At 36.0% G+C, this 20,793-nt stretch overlaps 1 protein-coding gene across 1 annotated transcript in view; it reads right to left on the reverse strand.

Annotated features, from left to right (window-relative positions):
* Positions 1-4,549: 4,549 nt before the first annotated feature.
* Positions 4,550-20,793, reverse strand: part of LOC139438540 (olfactory receptor 4C5-like) — a 54,660-nt gene continuing 38,416 nt past the window's right edge. Inside the window, exon 3 of the mRNA XM_071213639.1 lies at positions 4,550-4,978. Within this exon, the coding sequence (XP_071069740.1) occupies positions 4,550-4,978 (429 nt within the window). The remainder of the gene's footprint in view (positions 4,979-20,793) is intronic.

Here is a 20,793-nt window from a genome sequence, read left to right on the forward strand (position 1 = left end):
CAACAAACTAGCAATATTTGGGACTGCTGCATACTACAATGGTGTTACTTTAATTTACAATGAGGTTGTTTCTGTGACACATAATATTTATAATAATAAGTAAAACCATGATTAACCACATTGTACTTTTATCTAATATTATGCTGAAACATTGGTAAATTTCCAGGAATTTTATACACTCTTTAAGTATTCATATGAACATTTTACTCTTTACAAATTTAATTAACAGAGGGTTAAATAATCCTTTTAATTTTATAACACTTTTAAACACTTTCCATTCAACTTATAACATATTAAAGGAACTTAACTATTTTATTACATTAATTTTTTAAAGGTAAAAGAACAAATCTTCTGTAAGAGTTTGAAATAAAAAGATACTTTTCAGGATTCGACTTTGAGAAAGCAGGTTTGAACATTATGTTCCTTTAAAAGTGATGAGACTTATTTCTTCTTAAAAAACCAAGGAAATGATAAGGTTAAACTACAGGAAGCTATTTTGATAAAGCAGACTTTTTTTGTATAATGATTATTCCAGAGAAAAACTCTTCAATAACTTTTACTAAAACATTCTAATGACTTGAGAAACTTTGAGAAAGAGCAAGATTTTAACTTTGCATCAGTGTACTATTTGGTAGTAAAGCTCTTAAAACTTTATAGATAGACTCATCAAATCTTACTCAACTTTAACTGTAAAAATTCCTTTTCCACAAACCTTCTGCACTTTCTGTATTCATTCAGGTTTTTATTTTCTGTTTCCAAAATAATAAAAACACATTCTATATACCCAACATACATAAGTTACCAAAATGATTTTGAAAACTGTCCCCAAGCAAACTTCTTACAACATATAATTACTATTAACACTAAACAAACTTTTAAAAATAATGATTTGGTTTGGTTATATGTAAAAATAACTTTTCTTTATTTTAAATACTTAGTAGCATGCAATACTAGAAATAGTCTTTTGGAAACAAGTTGGCAGAGGGGGGTTGACTGCCAACAAGTTTTCAATTATTATAAAATTACTTTTTATTATTATTATAAGTTGTTTTTCTTTAATAATGACTTCTTGGAATTAGCCATTAAACACTTTAATTCAAACAATGCTTTTATAAACTTCTTATAATTATTTATAGCTATATAGGTTATAATTATTTTATTTTAAGACAAATTTCACTGTCACAGAACACATCCCCTTACTTAAAGTTACCACAATATCTTCTACAACTTGTTATATGCATTTAAGTTAGTCCTGCATATTTCCATTTTGATTTTATGAAAACTAGCCATTTTATTTTAGGACAAAAGACACTGTTTTGAACAAACATATTAAGTTTCAGTCAGTACTCTCACAAGCTTTTTACCTTTTATAATATTCATTTAAGTTTTACACCCTTCATTATCCTGTGAAGAAAAATAAACTATTCATTTCAATTTAGGCAAGAACTATTTTTTATGAAGAGACTTACAGTAATTTTGTTAATCAAGAGTTACAACTTTTATCATTGTAGAGATTTTATTAACAGTTAAACTTATGTATTAATATAAGTGCTTATTTATTTTTTGGCCATTTGAATACAGCTTTTTTAGAAATTTTTATTTATTAATTTATATTACCATCCAGAGATATCAAAATATACACTGACATTGAACAAACAGACAAACAAAACAATTACAACACATCAATGGAAACATAAAGTCTACAATTTGACTCATTATTCTTACTTTTCTGGTATAGCTGTTTTTATTTTTTTTTTATTTTTTTTTTAATTTTTTTATTTTTTATTGACTTTGTAATAATATTACATTAAAAATATATATGTGAGGTCCCATTCAACCCCACCCCCCCACCCCCCCTCTCCCTCCCCCCAACAACACTCGTTCCCATCATCATGACACATCCATTGGATTTGGTAAGTACATCTTTGGGCACCTCTGCACCTCATATACATTGGTTCACATCATGGCCCATACTCTCCTCTATTCCATCAAGTGGGCCCTGTGAGGATTTACAATGTCCGGCGATTACCTCTGAAGCACCATCCAGGGCAGCTCCATGTCCCGAAGACGCCTCCACCTCTCATCTCTTCCTGCCTTTCCCCATACCCTTTGTCCATTATGTCCACTTTTCCCAATCCAATGCCACCTCTTCTATGTGGACATTGGATTGGTTGTGTCCATTGCACCTCTATGTCAAGAGGAGGGTATAGCTGTTTTTAAGTTGTCCATCATTTCACATCTTAGATTTTACTGCTTTTAAGATTTCTTCTGGAATCCATGTTGCCTGTAACAAGCAAACTTGTTCTTGGAAACACTTTTATTAGTAATCACCTACCAGTTAGGATAACTTGAGCAGCATAAATGCAGTTAAGCTTTTATTTAGCAGTTTAGACAGACAGTTAACATACATTTTCTGGATTACTACTCTTTAAGACTAAACTAAGACTTGAAGTTCAGGAGTAAGCTATTGATTCAAAACCAAAAATTCCTTTTAACACCTTGATAAAAATTTTGTACTAATTTTATTAATTTGGTTAAATAGACCCAGTCAGAATCCTCCTCTTCTAGTGGCTTAACTCTATCATCCTGCACAAGCCCACAGTCACATTATCATATAGACAGCAGGGGGCTTGCACAGTTGCTTCCAGAATACTTTCTTTATCTTAGTCAACACTTTAACAGAGAGTTTTCTTACAAGCATGATTTTACTAACATGCTTATTATTTTGCATGTTTACCTGTACAGGACATTGTATTTGTGAGTTAACCTTTCCTTGCACAAGTGCTTCAACATGATTTCCCTCCATTCTAGCCTGCAAGATGCCCTGTTGTAAAGCTGACAATTTTGGTTGAGAATTTCTGGGTATGGGGGCAGGGGAGGTGTTGGTGGAGGGGAAAGTGACATTCCAAAGTCAATTAATGAAGGAGCTGAAGGCAAAACAGCTTTAGATTTAGTATCAAAACAGATTTAATAATAGTCCAAGTGGGCCAAATAATAACAGGGAGCAGAACAGCTTGTCTATGTAATTTTTTAAAACTCTTTTTGCTACTCTTTTCTAATCTCCTAATTCTAAACTTCCTATTGCTAGAAACTATGAGCAATATTTTTCCATAATCTGTAAGAGTTCTAAAATAAAAGATTCACTGGCCTTGACTCCTCCCACTTTGAAGAGACAGACATATGGGCAATATTTTGCTGACTGTCCCCATTTCCCATCATAAACCTGCTAAAATACCCAAGAATGTCCTTAATCACTGAGGACTTGGAAAGCCTTCTAAACCACTCAGGGCTCTGCACCATGACAACACCTTTAGTTTCACTTGAAGCAATTCTTCTTCCCCTTGAGTCCCTGTTCAGGTGCCAATTACTGAGACCAGATCAGCAATAGGTTTGCATGAAGGGAAGGTGATGCAGAACTTAAGAAATAAAGGACAAAAAGAAATATACAAGAAAGAAAATAAAGATGGGACCAGGGACTCAACAGCTTCTGGAACTGAGATCCTTGACCCTAGTTTCCACATCATATTTATTAGCAATTACAAAGCAGTAGCTCTCTATGTTTACTTTCAAGGCTCCTTGTTATTAAAGCTGCAACATTTGCAATACTAGGGAACAGGCCATTCAAAGGTCAAATGCTTCCTCATACAAACAATTTTCATGCTGACCAGACAGTGTTTCATCTAGTCAAGGCTGGTGCTCCTAAGCCCAAACTTTTTATCTGCATTATGGAAATGTTCCAACTTCAAGCTAGGTTCCCACGTTCAAATTCAAGCTATTTTCCCACACTAAATCATATCACAATCAATTTAAAGAAATACAGTTTGTCTTGGGGAAAAGTCCTGTCTGCTATACATGTCTGAAACTTATGAAGCAATTTATCTGTTTCCAATACACAAATGGACAGCCAAAGGATAAATATTTTCATTATAATATGGAGAAATAGAAATATGAGTCATGGATCCTCTACATTTCAGTAAACCTGTAGGGTATCGTCCATCTAATTTTAGTCTAAGAGTCATAAGATGATGGTTGCTTCTTCTTGATGCCTTAGGGGAACCCATCCTTTCCACATGCTTGCCCAATGGCCATTTTCTTGGTTCCACCCTCCTCAAGCATCTGGATATTGACCAAGCTCCAGATCTCACCCTCTGATACTGTTGGGGAGATTGCCACACCTTACCCAATCTTTGGGTTAGAGTCATAACACCCCTCATAGAGTGATGTGAAGACATTCCCCTGAATATTTGGCATACAGGCTCAACCCTCTCAGAGCAACAGGTTGACCACCTGGCCTTCCCTAACCTTTGGGGGGCAGATCCACCCCTCTCATACCTGTGGGGCATGTACCTCAACTTCCCTAATACTTGAGGAATGTGCTACACCCTTTTTGAACCCCAGTGCAGCAAAATTCTCCCCAAACATTGGGTAGGAATATCCACCCTCTTCAACTGCTGGTGGAAACTTACCCTCTATGTACACATTGGAGGAGTTCCTCTCTTGGCCCAAGGTGATGTTTTAATTCCAGATCTCAGCTTCCATGGTTTTCCTCTTAAAGCTGTTTCTCCTTTAATCTCTCCTCTCCATTTCCTTTTAGACCAAACTGACAGTGGTTTTGTTCATACAGCTCTGTCAAAAACCTTGTTGTTATAGCATACAAGAAGCAGGGGTCCAAGCCATCAGACAGTGAGATTTCACACAAGTCTTTCCAAGATAACTGCATCTTCAATTCTGATTTACAATTGCCAAGTTTAGCTATGTCCTCCAATGGGGCACTTTCATCTGGGAGCTTCATTTCCAGCAGCTTGGAATTTCCAGAATCAGTTTCTGTTTTCTTTATGCCTGACAGTCCAAGCCTCAGTGTATTTCTTTCATCTAGAATTTGGCTATAAACTGCAAGCAGAAGCCAAGCTGCAATCTCCAGGTTTACTTTGGAAATTTCATCAGCTAAATGCACAGACACTTCATTTTCAAATTCTGCCTTCCATAAAGTGCCAGGAGTTAATCTTGCTAAGTTCTCTGCAAAGTTAAAACATGGATTGCCTCTCCTCCAGTTTCCAATAAGAGTTTCATCATTTACTTCTCAGGCATCATAAAAAGTCTCTTTATCATCCATAAGTTTATCAACACTCTCTTCAAAGTGATCTAGGCCTCTTCCACCAAGCATTTCACAATTCCTCCAAAGAATACCCCTTACCCATTTATAAAACTGTTCCAGAATTTTGGTAATTACAAAAGCACTACCCCACTCCTCAGTACCAAATTCTGTAGTAGTCAGCCAGAAGGGGTGCTGATGCAAAATACAAGAAATTGGTTGGTTTTCATAAAGGATATTTATTTGGGGATAGGAGCTTACAGATACCAGGCCATAAAGCATAAGTTACTTCCCTCACCAGTCTATTTTCATGTGTTGGAGCAAGATGGCTACTGATATCTGTGAGGGTTCAGGCTTCCTGGGTTCCTCCCTTCAGGGTCTTATTCTCTCTGGGTTCAGGGCTCTTCTCTTCCCAGGACCTGCTTCTTCTTGAGCTCAGGTTTCCTCTCTTCCTGGGGCTTGCTTCTCTTTCCTCTGTGTGCTTACTTCCTAGGGCTCCAGCTTAAGGCTTTAGCATCAAACTCCAACATCAAAACTCCAATATAAAAAAAAAAAAAACAACTCTGTCCTTTTCCATGAATTCTATCTGTGAGCCCCACCCACCAAGAGGTGGGGACTCAATGCCTAATGATGGTTCAATCAAAGCCCTAATCATAACTTAATCATGCCCAGGTACAGAGCAGACTACAAACATAATCCAAAGTCCATTTGTGCAATTCATAACCATATCAAACTGCTACAACTGTGTTTTGTAGTTCTATAGAACAATCAGATTTGATTAATTTCTAGTCACTAGATTTCCTTAGAAAGCAAATACAATAAATGCAAATGGATTCAAGAGACATTTGAAATTCATATACATGTATTTACTGCAAGACTTGAAATAACTAAATAAAATATAAAACTGAATTACAAGCTTATTTTAACTGATCTTGTTAAAAATTTAGGTAACAATGCAAACCTTGCAACTATTATTAAAAGTTACATTTTTTTCATGTTCTTAGAGTTGGCCTATACTTCACATGGAAATGATATTCCTGAGACACTTTTAGCAAAGCATTTATAGTGAGACTTATTTCCCACTGGAGTGAAAACATTGCTATGATCTAATAAAAAGTCCTTCTCATTGGATGTGCCTTGTGGAAATTTAGAACTGGCGAATAATGAATTTGAAACAGTCCATCCTCACTGTCATCATACTTTAGTTATCCTGGAGTTCTATGTGTTCAAATGGACACTTAATTTAAAACATTTGAAAGTATATTTTTATTTTCTAAAGGATGTAAATGGTTCACTAAGAAAAGTTTTCTTCTTTTGGGATACATAAAAGTTATTCTTATATAACTCTGTATTCCAGTTCCAGTCATGTAGGCAACTTGCACTGTGAGCATAGAGATATACCTCCTTCCCTCCACCTGGCCTAGTTATAATACTAAATAGGAACTCTTCATGATATTGAGGGAAATATAAATAAGGTCTAATGACTGGAATAAGAAGGTAAGGTTTTGGAATTTCACAAAACTTTTTGTTGATGAAGCTTTTGAACAATAATCATGGGACTCATTAAGCTAACTAGACAACCAGTAACTACCATAGAGCTTATCCTCAGATTTGTGTCTCCTGAGCATCCACCCAAATTAATCATCATGGGGCTAGTGGGTAACACCCAGGAATCAGACATCTGATGAAAGCAAGGATCCTTTGGGAAGCTGAGAGCCCAAGAAGTCAGTGCAACTCTGGGACTGAAAGATTCAGAGGTCCCAAAGCATTTGTAAGAGTGATGTCTCAAGAAAAAAAGGAAAGAGGAGCAGAAGATACTCAAGTAATTATAAGGCTAGAGGTAGAACCAACCTGGCTTATTGCTTGAGCAGGCAGAACTCCTAATAGTTGAATTAAATAATGCTGTTTGATGTCAGCCAATTATTTAAAAACATGGCAATCTGATAGAGAAAGGGAAAAAAATCTTTCCATTGAAAGGATAGGCATCCCCTATAAAATTTTTCCTGTTAACAGTCTTTTTGTTTAAATGGTTCATTAATTAATACAATATATATTAACTGTTGAAGCTTAAAATTTGATGTATAATACCCAATAAATTTGCCTTGAATCTTCTCTTCTTGCCATTATGCTCATCCTGTATTATAAGTTAGTAGAGAGAAGAAACACTTTAATGAGCATTTAATTTTATTGATTACATAAAATCAAGATTTTTCACATAATTTCCATTCCCCAGTCCATTAAAATAAAATGAAAAATATTACGTGGCAATAAATCTGCCTTATTGGCACTTCCAAGGCATTTACACCAAATAGAATGACATATTACAATAGAAATTCATAGGTGAAAAGCATAAAAGGACCTAAAATGATTTTAAAAATTAAAGGTTACTAGAGGCACAACACACAAGACAGATAGGAGGAAATTATTTTTAGGGAAAAGAATTAATTGGAACAAATAGTGAAGATAATGGTAATTACTCCAAAAGAAAAGAAGCCAGATAAGAGAATCAGAAATTTGATTTAAAACTCCCGTAGTATGATAATTAGTTTTCCGGGAAGGCTGACTCAGCAAAGCTAATCATCACTGTGGGTTTTTTTTAATGAATTAATGAAATTTTTTATTATCTTTCTTTTTTTAAAAGATACATAGAACATACACAATGTTACCTTAAAAAACATAAGAGATTCCCATATACCCCACTCCTCACACACACCAATCCTCCCACATTAACAACTTCTTTCATTAAAGTAGCACATTCATTGCATTTCATGAATACACTTTGGAGCAGTGCTACACAGTTTACATTGTAGTTTACTCTCTCTCCCAGTCCATTCAGTGGGTTATGGCAGGATATAGAATGTCCTGCATCTGTCCCTTCATATCATTCAGGACCACTCCAAGTCCCCAGAATGCCCCTGTATCACACCTCTTTTTTCCCTCTCCCTGCCTTCAGCAACTCCTCTGGCCACTGTGTCCACATCAACGATATAATTTCTTCCACTGCTAGAGTACAATAATTTTATAGTAGACTAACAGTAAGTGCACTCTAACCATATTTTATTTCCCAACCCTGGGATGGCGATGCCCACTGCATCTTTAAATAGAGAGGGGGCTTAGAGCTCACGTGGCTGATGGATGGAATTCTCCTGCTTGCAGTTGTAGACTCTTGGTTCCTTGGTGTAGTGGCTGATCATGCTCACCTCCTTGTTAGCAGACCTGGGCATGTCCAATGAACTGGAGAGTAGGTGTTGAAATTCTGCTAAGGCTCAGGGCCCAGCTGGCACATAGAGAGTTGTAGCAGTTTGATATGGTTATGAATTCCAAAAATAGATATTGGATTATGCTCATAATCTGATCTGTACCTGCACATAATTGAGTTGTGATTAGGGTGTTGAGTCTCCACCCCTTAGTGGGTGGGGATCACAGATAAAAGGCATGGCAAAGAAAAGAGTTGAGGGTTTTCTGATCTTGGAGTTTTGATGTTGGAGTTTGATGCTGAAGACTTAAGCTGGTACCCTGGGAAGTAAGCTCACAGAAGCAATAGAAGCCAGCCCCAGGAAGAAAGAAAACTTGAACCCAGAGAAAAGGAAGCCCCAGGAACATAGGAACCCAGGTATTGGAGATTTGGGCCTGAAGGGTATCAGGAATGAAAGAAAGAGAAAAAGGAGAGTGAAAGAAAGAGAAAGAAAGAAAAGAAAGAATGAATGAGAGAGCTGGGATCAGGGGGTCTGCGAGTAGAGACTTATCAGACAACTTTATTGTTTACAAGGGGCTCTATATATACCCCAGTCCACGTGAGAACAAGCAACAACATGCAGTTAACCATCAGCATTACTCATAGTCTAAGGAATTCAAAAAATCTTATCTCAAGGTACAAAGTCTAAGTGTTCTATTTACTACAAAATGTTATCTGCTAATCTTTTCTTTCAGCCTTTAACAGCTTCAACCTGTTTGCCAGGAACTCTTAATTACCACATTCCTTAGGTTGCAAGGTAGCCATGGAAATATCACCTCTCTCCTTGCGAGACCACTGTGCCTCAGTTTCCAACACCTAGGAAGCCTGAACCCTTGCAGACGTCGGCAATCATCTTGCTCCAAATAGACTTTGGTGAGGGGAGTAATGTATACTTTATGGCCTGCTATCTGTAAGCTCCTACCCCAAAAAATGCCCTTTATAAAAACCAACCAATTTCTGATATTTTGTATCAGCACCCCTTTGGCTGACTAATACAGCAGTCCAGAGATTTAAATCTCCTGGGCATACACCAAACCCAGCACCAATGACAGGTTCAACAAAAGTGACCGAAGAGAGGTGACATCTAAACCCATCTCCATCACACTCAGGAGCACAAATTCCAAAGTAGGGTCCACTGGTAAGGCAGTGAACTCTAGAACCATCTGCCATGACCATAGTACCTGGGTGTTTCCATAACCCTCAGGAACACCACCAGGTGAGGTTTTATCTACTTTGGCTATCTCTGAGATCCTGCTGAGACATGGAACCCCACTGATGACTTCCTGATTCATTTTGAAGTCTCTTATCCATATAAATGCATTTGTCTTTACCATTTCCCCCTTTTATTCAATGTCTTTTTCTTTTTGCATCACCAGTGGGTGCTTGGTAGTAATCCCTTGGCACTAGGGAGGCTCATCCCCAGGAGTCATGTCCAATGCTGGGGGGAAGGTAATGCATTTATGCTGAGTTTGGCTTAAGGAGTGGCCATATTTCAACAACATGGAATTTACAGGAGGCAACTCTTAGGCAGCCTGCAGCTCCAGGCCTAGTTGAAATTTCAAGCTCACATGTTTATAAGTATAGTCATCAGTGTCAAGGGCCTATCATTGGACCATCCTTCTTCAATGGTCTTTGCTTCTGCACTTAGGGGATTGTTGCTGTTCCACTGGGGAATGTGACTGAGCTCCCAAGGATAAGAGCTCCCAAGGACAGCACACCCTTAGTTGCTGTGTGAAACTCTACCCACAATGTCAATACCCAACAAACATCTGAACATATCTATATATCCTATATGCATGCCCTGGCAAATTTCCTCCCACCCATGCATTCCCTCTGAAAGACAACCCACACCCAAGCTCCTCCCCTGCCAGAATTGAACCCCTCTGTGATCTAAAAGTTTTTAAAAAATGAAACATCAGTTGCTGAATTAAATTAATATGAAAATGAATTAGTAATGATAGTTTTAAAGATTAGAAATAAAACACATAATAATTTCAAAAAACTAAAATAAAGTGAAAAGTTGGGGTACTAAAAAATGAAAAATTTCATAAAATTTTTTTGACATTTTGCCTTTCATCAATGTGATAGATATTGTCCTGTATGTACAGTCACAAGACAATCTCTTCCATTTTTTCCTCTGTGTTCTACATCTTTTTTTAAATTAGGTCTTCCAAAAAGTTTTAGGTCACAACAAAGTCCCATATGGAATTTAGGTATGCTTGAGCAAATACTTTTAAAACAATTTTAAATAGGAGGGGTGATAAGGGGCATTCTTCTCTTGTTCCTGATCTTAGAGGGAAAGATTTTAGAATTTCACCACTGTATATGATGTTAGCTGTAAGTTTTTCATAGATATCCTATAACATATTCAGAAAGTTTCCTTCTATTCTTATCTTTTGTAGTGTTTTTATCAGGAAAGTGTGCTGTCTTTTATGAATTTTTTTTCTGCATCTACAAATATGATTATGTGATTTTTTTTCTTTCTATCTCGAACCATCCTTGCATACCAGGGATGAAACCCACTTGGTCATGGTGTGTAATTATTTGATGTGTTGTTGACTACAATTAGCAAGTATTTTGTTGAGGATTTTAGCATCTAGGTTCATTAGAGAGATTGGTCTGTAATTTTCCTTACTTGTGGTGTCTTTATTTGTCTTTGGTATTAGAGTAATGTTGGCATCATAGAATGATTTAGGCAATGTTCCTTCTATTTCAGTTTTTTGGAAGAGTTTAAGCAAGATTGGTGCTAGTTTTTTTAAGGAATGTTTTGTAGCATTCACCTATGAAGCCGTCTGACTTGAGGCTTTTCTTAGTTGGGAGGTTTTTAATGAGTGATTCTATCTTTTTACTTGTTATAGGTTTGTTGAGATCATCAGTTTCTTCTTTGTCAATGTAGGTTGCTTACGTGTTTCTAGGAATTTGTCCATTTCTTGTAAATTGTCATTCTTGTTGGCATATCATTTTTCAAAGTATTCTCTTCTAATACATTTTGTTTCTGTGTGGTCAGTGGTGATATGTCCTTTCTCATTTCTTATTTTGTGTATTTGCATCTTCTCTTTTTTTCTTTGTTAGTCTAGTTAAGCATTTGTCAATTTTATGGATATCTCAAAGAATCAGCTCTTTGTTTTATTTTTTCCAGTGCTTTCTTATTTTCTATTTCATTTAGTTCTGCTCTGATATTATTTATTTCATTCATTCTTCTTCCTTTGGGATTAGTTTGTTGTTGTTGTTTTCTGTTTTGCTTTTACTCATTCCTCTGTGCATTTGAGTCATTGATTTTAGTTCTTTCATCTTTTATGATATATGAATTTATGGCTATGAATTTCCCTCTCAGTACAGCTTTTGCTGCACCCCAATAGTTTTGATGTGTTGTGTTGTCATTTTCATTAGGTTCAAGGTGGTTGCTCATTTCTTTTGAGATTTCTTCCTTGACCCACTGTTTATCTAAGAGTGTGTTGCTTAACTTACGTATCTTTGTACCTAATCTTGATCTTTGGCCCTTGCTGATTTCCAGCCTCATTCCATTGGGGTCAGAGTAATTCCTTTGTATGATTTCAATCTTCTGAATTCATTAAGGTTTTCTTTGTGGCTTATTATGTGGTCTATCTTGGAGAAATTCCATGTGTGCTTGAGAAGAATGCATATCCTGCTGTATTTGGGTGTAGTGTTATTTACATGTCTATTAGTTCCAGATCCTCTAAAATATTATTCAAAGTATTTGTTTCTTTATTGATTCTCTGTCAAGATGTCATGTCTAATGGTGATAAGGGTGTATTAAAGTCCCCCACTATAACTGTAGAGGCATCTATTCCTCCACTTAGTTTTTCCAGGGTTTGCCTCATGAATTTTAGGTGCCCTGGTTAGGTGCATAAATGTTTATGATTGTCCTTTCTTCTTGAAAGATTACCCATTATACTACTATAAATTGTCCATCTTTATCTCTCACAATAGTTTTGCTTTTAAAGTCTATTTTTTCTGTCATTAGTATAGCTTCTCCTGCACTTTTTTTGGTTATTGTTGCTTGTATGATTGTTTTCCAGCCATTCAATTTCAACCTCCCTGAATCCCTGGATCTAACTTGGGTTTCCTGTAGACAGCATATAGATGTGTCATATTTCCTTATTCATTCTGCCAATCTGGCTCTTGACTGTAGAGTTTAATCCATTAACATTCAGTCTTATTATTCTCAATTACTTACAATAGCAATATTTTCTTTAGATTTATGTATGTCCTATGCTGTTTTTATTTCTCTTTTTTTAGTTGTTCTAACACTCTCCTTCCAATCTCTCTTTCCTGCTTTTTTCTTTCAACCTGCAGAACTCCCTTTAGTGTTTCTTTAAGAGTATGTTTTGTATCAGCATACTTTCTTAGTATCTGTTTATCTGTGAATATTTTGAACTCTCCATCATTTTTAAATGCCAGCTTTGCTGGATAGAGTATTCTTGGCTGGAAATTTTTTTCTTGTAGTACCTTCACTATGTTATACCACTACCTTCTTTGCTCCATGGTTTCAGAGGTGAAATCAGCACTTAATCTTATTGAGCTTCACTTGTTTGTGATGGTTCTCTTTTCTCTTGATGCCTTCTGTATTTTCTCTTTGTCTTGAGCATTGGATAATTTGGTAAGAATATGTCTTGCAGTATGCCTGTTGGGATTTATACTGTTTGGGGTGTGCTGTACTTTCTGGACATGTATATCCATCTCCCTCAGTGGATTTGGGAAGTTTTCAGCCGTTATTTCCTCCAATACCCTTTCTGTTCCCTTTCCCTTCTCATCTCCTTCTGGGATGCCTATAATGCAAATGTTCATGCATTTTGCATTGTCATTCAAACACTAAGTCCCTGCTGGATTTTTTCTATCCTTTTGTCTATCAATTCTACCATCTGTTTGATTTCAGTTTTACTACCTTCCACATCACTAATTTTTTCCTCTGCCTATTCAAATCATCTGTCATTTGTTGAGAGTGTAAGTTTGATTTCTTGGATTGTGACATTCATCTCTATCTTTTCTGCTATCTTTTTGCATATGTTTACAATTTCTTTAGTATGCTCTCCAAGTATTTTCTTTTTTCCTTTTTTTGTTTATTAAATTGTCATTTTTAAAAGATACATAGATCACAAAAAAAGTTACATTAAAAAATATAAGAGGTTCCCATATACCCCACACCCCACCCTCCCACTTCTTCCACATCAACAACCTCTTTCATTGTTGTGGAATATTCATTGCATTTGGTGAATACATTTTGGAGCACTGCTTCACTGCATGGATTATACTTTACATTGTAGTTTATACTCCCCCCTAGTCCATTCAGTGGGTTATGGCAGGATTTATAATGTCCAGCATATGTCCTTGCAATATCATTTAGGACAACTCTAAGTCCCCAAAATGCCCCCACATCTCATTCCTTCTTCCCTATCCCTGCCCTCAGCAACTACCATGGCCACTTTCTCCAGATCAATGCTACAGTTTCCTCCATTACTAGTATTAATTGTTCTATAGTGGAGTACCTTTAAGTTAATGCTAATCCATATTTTATTCCTCCATCCTGTGGACCCAGGGTTGGTGATGTCCTGTCCACTACTATATTGAGAGGGGGCTTAGATCCCTCATGTTTGATGGATGCAATTCTAATACTTACAGTAGTAGGCACTTAGTTCCCTGGTGTGGTGGTTGACCATCACTTCCCTGTTAGCCCAATTGTGCAAGTCCAATAAACTGGAGAGTAGGAGCTGCAATTATGCTGAGGTTCAGTGCCCAGCTAGCACATAGACAGTCCAGAGATTGAAGTCACCTGGATATATACCAACCCTAGCACCAACCACAGGTTCAATAAAAGTGGTAGAAGAGGCATGTGTAGAAAGTTTACATCTGAGTCAAACTCTATCATGCTCAGGAACACAAATTCCAAATTAGGGCCCACTGACAAGGCACTGAACTTCAGAGCCAACTGCCATGATCACAAAACCTGTGTCTCTGTAGCCCTCAGGAGCACCTGGGATTGAATCTACTTTGGCAGACTCTGGGAGCCTGCTGAGGTGTGCATAAGCATAACCCCTCTGATGACCTCCTGACTCTTTTTTGAAGACTCTTAGGCATATAAACTCATTTGTCTTTACCATTTCCCCCTTATTCAAGGTCTCTTTCTAGTTGCATCACCAGTTAGTTATTGGTAGTAATCCCTTGGTGCCATGGAGCTCATCCCCAGGAGTCATGACCCACATTGGGGGAATGTAATGCATTTACATGCTGAATTTGGCTTAGAGAGTGGGCACATTTGAGCAAAGTGGAGGCTTTCAGGAGGTAACTCTTAGGCATTCTGCAGCTATAGGCCTAGTTTATATTTCAGGCTCACAGGCTCATAAGCATAGTCATCAGTATCAAGGGCTCAACATTGGACCATCCTTCTTTACTGGTCTCTGCTGTTGCACTTGGGGGATTGTTCCTGTTCCACTGGGGAATGTGACAGTGTTCCCTTGGCTAGGAGCTCAGCACTCCCTCGGTTGTCATTTGTAACTCTACTATGAAAATACACAACATATATCCAAACAGGAGAACCAGTACCTGGGCTTCTATCTACTTTGACTGTCTCTGGTACCCTGCTGAGGGGTGCATAAGCATTATCCCTCTGATGACCTCCCAACTCTTTTTTGTAGACTCATAGCCATATGTATCCAAAGATTTTTATGTACCCTATACACATGCCCTGGAGATCTCCCTCCCAACCATGTGTTCCCCATCAATAAGACCCCACACCAATGTTACTCCCCTGCCATAGTTGAGCCCCTCTGTGGTCCAAAACTTCTTCAAAAATGAAGCCTAATATATTGCCAAATTCAATTAATAGGAAAATGAATTAGTAATGATAGATTTAAAGATTAGAAATAAAATACATAATAATTTTTAAAAACTAAAATAATGTAAAAATAAATTGGGGTATTAAAAATGAAAATATCATAAAACATTGTTTTTTACATTTTGCCTATCATCACTGTAACAGGTGTTGCCCTGTATGTGCAGTGGCAAGGAAGTTTCTTTCATTTCTTCCTAAGTGTCTCTACCCCTTCTTTTTTTTTTTTTATTTTTGTAATTTTTAATTTTGCCTTCAAAAATGTTTTAGATCAAACTAAAGTTACATATACAATATAGTGGATTCTCATATATTCAACATCAATTGAAGGACAAATACTACATGACCTCTCTGATATGAAATAAGTAAACAAAGCTGTCTCAACAAGCTAGAGAATGGATGATAGGCTTACAGAAAATTGACCAGGAGAGGAAGGCTGTGATCTGATGCCTACATGAGTGAAATCTATGATAAACAGCCTTCCCTCTTAAGCCTGTGTGGAGCTTGTCAGGCTGCTGGTGTTTATCAATTACCCTGCAGCTTTCTCACGACAGATTTTGAAGTGGCTTTTAGTGAGTAAACTATGTTAAATTACATAACACAAAAGTAAAATTATTTTAGGAAAAGTAAGAGACCCAAGGGAAGGTAATACAAGGATAATGTCTACATTTTCCCTGTTCTAAAGTATCAACTAGATGTTTAACAACCCAGTGGTTGTTTTTGACAAGAATTAAACTAGAGACCTTGCATAGTCAAGGCTGAAACTCATCCACTGAGCTAAACTTCCTTGTTGGGTTGATTAACTTCAGAAAAAGTCCCTTTTCCTGGGGCAGGATAGACTCTTTGCGATTGGATAAACTACTGATTAGGAATCTGTCCTCTCCCTGCCCCCACTCCATTTTTTTTCTAACTGCTTTTTTCCCCCAGGGTTGCAGAAGCAATAGCCTGTGTGAGAGTTCCCTTTTGAAATTCAAATGGGACCCCATTAACTTAACTCACCATAGAAAAAAAATTACTCTCAGTATCTTGAGAGAGAGTGCCCACACCTTGCTGGGAACCCTAAATATGCACTTGGAGGCTTATTAAACACTTCCTACTGTCCTCCTCCTTCAGAAGAGTTGCAGATGAGAGATAAGTATTCCATTTGACCATAGAGCTGCAGGACTTTACTTCCTATATCACTTCTAAGAGACTCTTAAATATCAGGAGCTTTGTTTTACCTTTCAAAACTTAATTTTCCTCATTCACATATTTTGATGATAAACTCATTACAGAATGGTATGATAGTAATATGAAGAATAAATTTGAATAAAATATGATTATTCATAATTTTTCTGATAAATTTTCTGTTTTGAGAATAATAATTTTACTGAACTGTACTATTTACAAGTATCTTCTATAGTTTTATAGAGAGAATTTGGCCATTCTAATTGGTATGAAGATTATTGTCAAAACACAGAACAGGTCATGAGGAGGAACTGAAATATAATAGTGGACTTACTGGTATTCTACTACAGACTTAGTTTGATTCTAATAATGGAAGAAATTTTATCACTGATGTGGAGCCAGTGGCCACTGGAGGTTCTGAGTGCAGGGAGAGGGTAAAACAGGTGTAAAACAGGGGCATTTTTGGGACTTGGGAATTGTCTTGAATGACATTGCAATGACAGATTCAGACCATCATAAATCTTGCCATAACCTACACAGAATTGGGTGGGAGAGAGTGTAAACTACAATGTAAACTTTAACCCATGCTTAGTGGCAATGCTCCAAAAGTGTGTTCACCAATTGCAATGTGTGTACTACACTAATGAAGGAGGTTGTTAATGTGGGAAAATGTGGGAGTTTTAGAGAGTGGGGCATATGGGAATCCCATATATTTTTTTTGTGAAATATGTATGATCTATGTATCTTTTAAATAAATAAATAAATAAATAAATAAATAAATAAATAAACAAACAAATAAATAAATAAAAGCAAGATAAATGATAATATGGCAAATCTATCCATCTTGGTAAATGAGTTCACACTAAGATTTTGAAGGGTATAGGGCTATGTCTGATTATGTATGCTCTGCTATTGGCCTGGAAATTTGGCAGGACTGAAATCATTATTGCAGACTCCCAGCTGCATGCTCCCAACTATTTCCTGCTCAGAAGCTCTTACTTCTGGATGTATATTATTCTTCCACTATTGCACCCACACACTGAAGAATTTTCTAGCAGAAAGTAAAGTGGTCTTTTGCATTGGCTGTGCCTGTCAGTTCTTCCTCCTCTTCCTCTACTATTGTTGGCACATTCCTTTGACAACCATGATATAATACCATTTCATTGCCATTTGAAAATTCCCTTTCTAATTGGTGATCATACTAGACCATGTCTGTGGTCCTTTGCTTGTGGTAGTACATATTTCCATGACATTTAGCTAATTGTTTTGTGGTAAAAATGAAATAACTGACTTCTTCCATTTCCTCCCTCCTCTGTTTTTCTTGTTCAGCTCAAACATAGAACTCAATCACATGCAATCTTAAGATGTGTGAGACTTCATTATTGTAGTCATATCCTTCATCAACATTGTCTTCTATGCACAATGTTACAGCAATTTTTAGGATCTGCTTTACCACGGAACAGCCAAAAACCTTCTCCACCCATTCATACCACCTTGTGGTGATCATTACTCTTTGGGACAGTGCTCTTCATGTATGCACAACCAAATGCCAACTTTTCAGTGGAGAAAAAGATAGTAACGTCAGTATTTTATACCCTGGTTATCCTCATGATACAACGCTTGGTCTCTATTCTGATGGAAAGAGACATTGAAGCCCCTCTGAGGAGAAACAGTCCCATCTATGACCTGAAATCTGACCTTTCATCTTGGGGTACAGCAGCACAGGAAAACTAAATTCTTGCATGTGTGGAAAGATAGAAATGTGCACATGTCCAGTGGAATATGTGAGTCAGAGCATGATATAACAAAGTGGTGATGTTGGCATGTATCCTAAACACTATTTTCTAAAGTGTATGAAAGCAAACAAGGTAACTTAACTAACATGGGTAAGTTAAAAGAAAGAAGTTGTGAGTCACAGTCATTTTTGACTGTTTCAATAAACTTTCTGGCCTCAGAGAAGAGATCTCCACATTTGCCATGTCCACTACCTCTTTTTGGTTTGCATTTACATTCCATTTTATATATCTTTTCTTATCTCTTCATTATCCACTTTTTAAAATCTCACTATCTTCATTCATTTCTCTACATTCTCAGTTCAAGTTCTATACATGGATTAATTGAAGTTAGTACAAGCTGATAGATGAAAAATTGATTTAGAATCAGAATTTTCCTTGAATCATAAATTTGTACTAAATGGATTGTGTGATATTGAGTATGTTATTTATAGTCTAAAAATAATATATATGAAAACTTTAGTTTTCCCATGTGCCCAAGTTTAAGGGAACTTTGACTATTTTTAACCCTAAATATAATATAGTTAAAACATTGCAAAAAATAAAACAGAAAATGAAAAGAAATGAAAATTACAGACTAATTCCTTTCAACACAAATGCAGATATTCTAAACAAAATTTTGTCAAATTTAATAAAAATATGAAAGAATGACAGTATACTATGAACAAGTAGGGTTTACCAAAGGAGTGTAGGGGTTGTTTACTATTAAAAATCACACATACAATAAATGTAATTCCCCATAAAAAGAAACAAAAAAGAAAAATCCTGTCATCATCTCAGCAAATACAGGAATATCATTAGAAAAAAATTGTATTTCTATTCTTAATGAAACATCTCAGGGAAATGGGAAGAGAAAAGATGTTCCTCTGTCTGATAAAAGACATATGAATATATGCTATAGCTAACATCATGTTTGATTTTGAATGCCATAATCCCAATGCAAAAGAACAATACAAGGATTTCTACTGTCACTGCTTCTATTTAAAATTTTACTAGCAGTTCTAGCAAGTGCAAAAAGACATGAAATACTGGCTGAAAAGGAAAATGTTTTAAAAAGAGAATAATCAGATTGAAAAAGGGAATAATACTGTATTTGTAACTTCTATGATTGACTATTTTATCTCACTCTTCCTCCACTTTTATTACCTTGCTTAAGAATCTGATTCAATGCACAAGTTTCCATTATTTTTGTGAACCTTATTTAGAATGAGGGAAAAACATGGTAGGTGTCAGCATTTCACATTCACATTCATATTTTACATTTTTCACATTCATATTTACATATTTTACATTCACATTCATATTTTAAAATTTTAGTTAGGAGATTTCTAATGACTAATTCCCTGCATTGTAGCATATACAATGGTTTTTATAAAATGGATTAACACAAAGTAAAATATAAAGTTTAGTTCATGAAATTTTCACGTGGCAAGATGTTACATAATGGAAGGCAATTACAGCATTTAATATAGATGCGTCAAAACATGTGATATAAATCAGAAATAATAAAATTTTGGGAAAATCATAAAAATAGGAGAACCTGATTTCTACCATAAATTATAGGTTAATGGTTATGTTTTCTGCTGACAATTACAGAAGGAAAAATCAACATGATACAAAAGTAAGAAAATTTTGATTGTTTCACAAACCCTTTCCCAGGTATTTTGATTGGGAGTCCAGTGAGAAGTTTGAGAGCAGAAAGATATTAACTAGATATTTTGATATGTATGGATGGATACTGTTTTCTTCACCACAAAAGAAATGCATATGCTTCATATGGTGAAGGAATGTGAAAATCCAATCCACACTATCTGTGCTCTAGTTGATTTAACGCACCAGTCTGTGCCTTTAATCAAGTGGTCAGTGGGAGCCATAGAAATTATATTCAACAGAAGAAAAAAGGCAGGTTTGTGTTTTTAGAGACAAAAAAATCATTGTACCATAGGGAAAGAAAGTTGAATTAAAAAGCTGATAAATATGTATATAAACTTATGATTTAAAGGATAATTGTTAATTAAGTACAAATATTTCTAGTAGGCCAGATTAAAAAGCATGACTGTGAAAATAAATTAATTAATTAAAATTAAAAGTTAGATATAAATTACATTAATACTGTGGGCACAGCAATCTCCTTGACTCAATTATAAGAATAAATGTTCATTAGTTAAAATCGTATTTTGATTTGGAAGAAATATCATTCTTTCTTGAATGAAACTATTATATATACAGGCAGAATAACAAAAAGATCTAACTGGCAAATATGCAGGCAGCAAGGGTTCTTTATAACAAATACCCAAGAATACACAAAACCTTGTGGTCTTATGAACAAGAGATGTGACATTACTGGATTCCACAATTGACTATTTTTCTATTCTAGATCTATTGGGAAGATGGAAAGGAGAAATCTAATAATGGTCATCTGTGATTCTGGAATTTTTCCAACTCAGAGCAGTAATGATTCTTCCTGTGATTTTCCTGCGTATGTACTTGGTCACCTTATCAAGGAGCATGCACATTATCTTAGCCATCTTAGCCATCGTAATAATTGGCTTACCTCCATTACACTATGTATTTCTTCCATAGAAACTTGGCCTTTATGGACACCTGTTTGACTTCCAACACAGCCCCTCAAATGGTCATGAATACCGTGGCAGATATG

The sequence above is a fragment of the Dasypus novemcinctus genome, unplaced genomic scaffold (genome assembly GCF_030445035.2).
Source record: "Dasypus novemcinctus isolate mDasNov1 unplaced genomic scaffold, mDasNov1.1.hap2 scaffold_252, whole genome shotgun sequence".
In the NCBI taxonomy this organism is placed as follows: domain Eukaryota; kingdom Metazoa; phylum Chordata; class Mammalia; order Cingulata; family Dasypodidae; genus Dasypus; species Dasypus novemcinctus.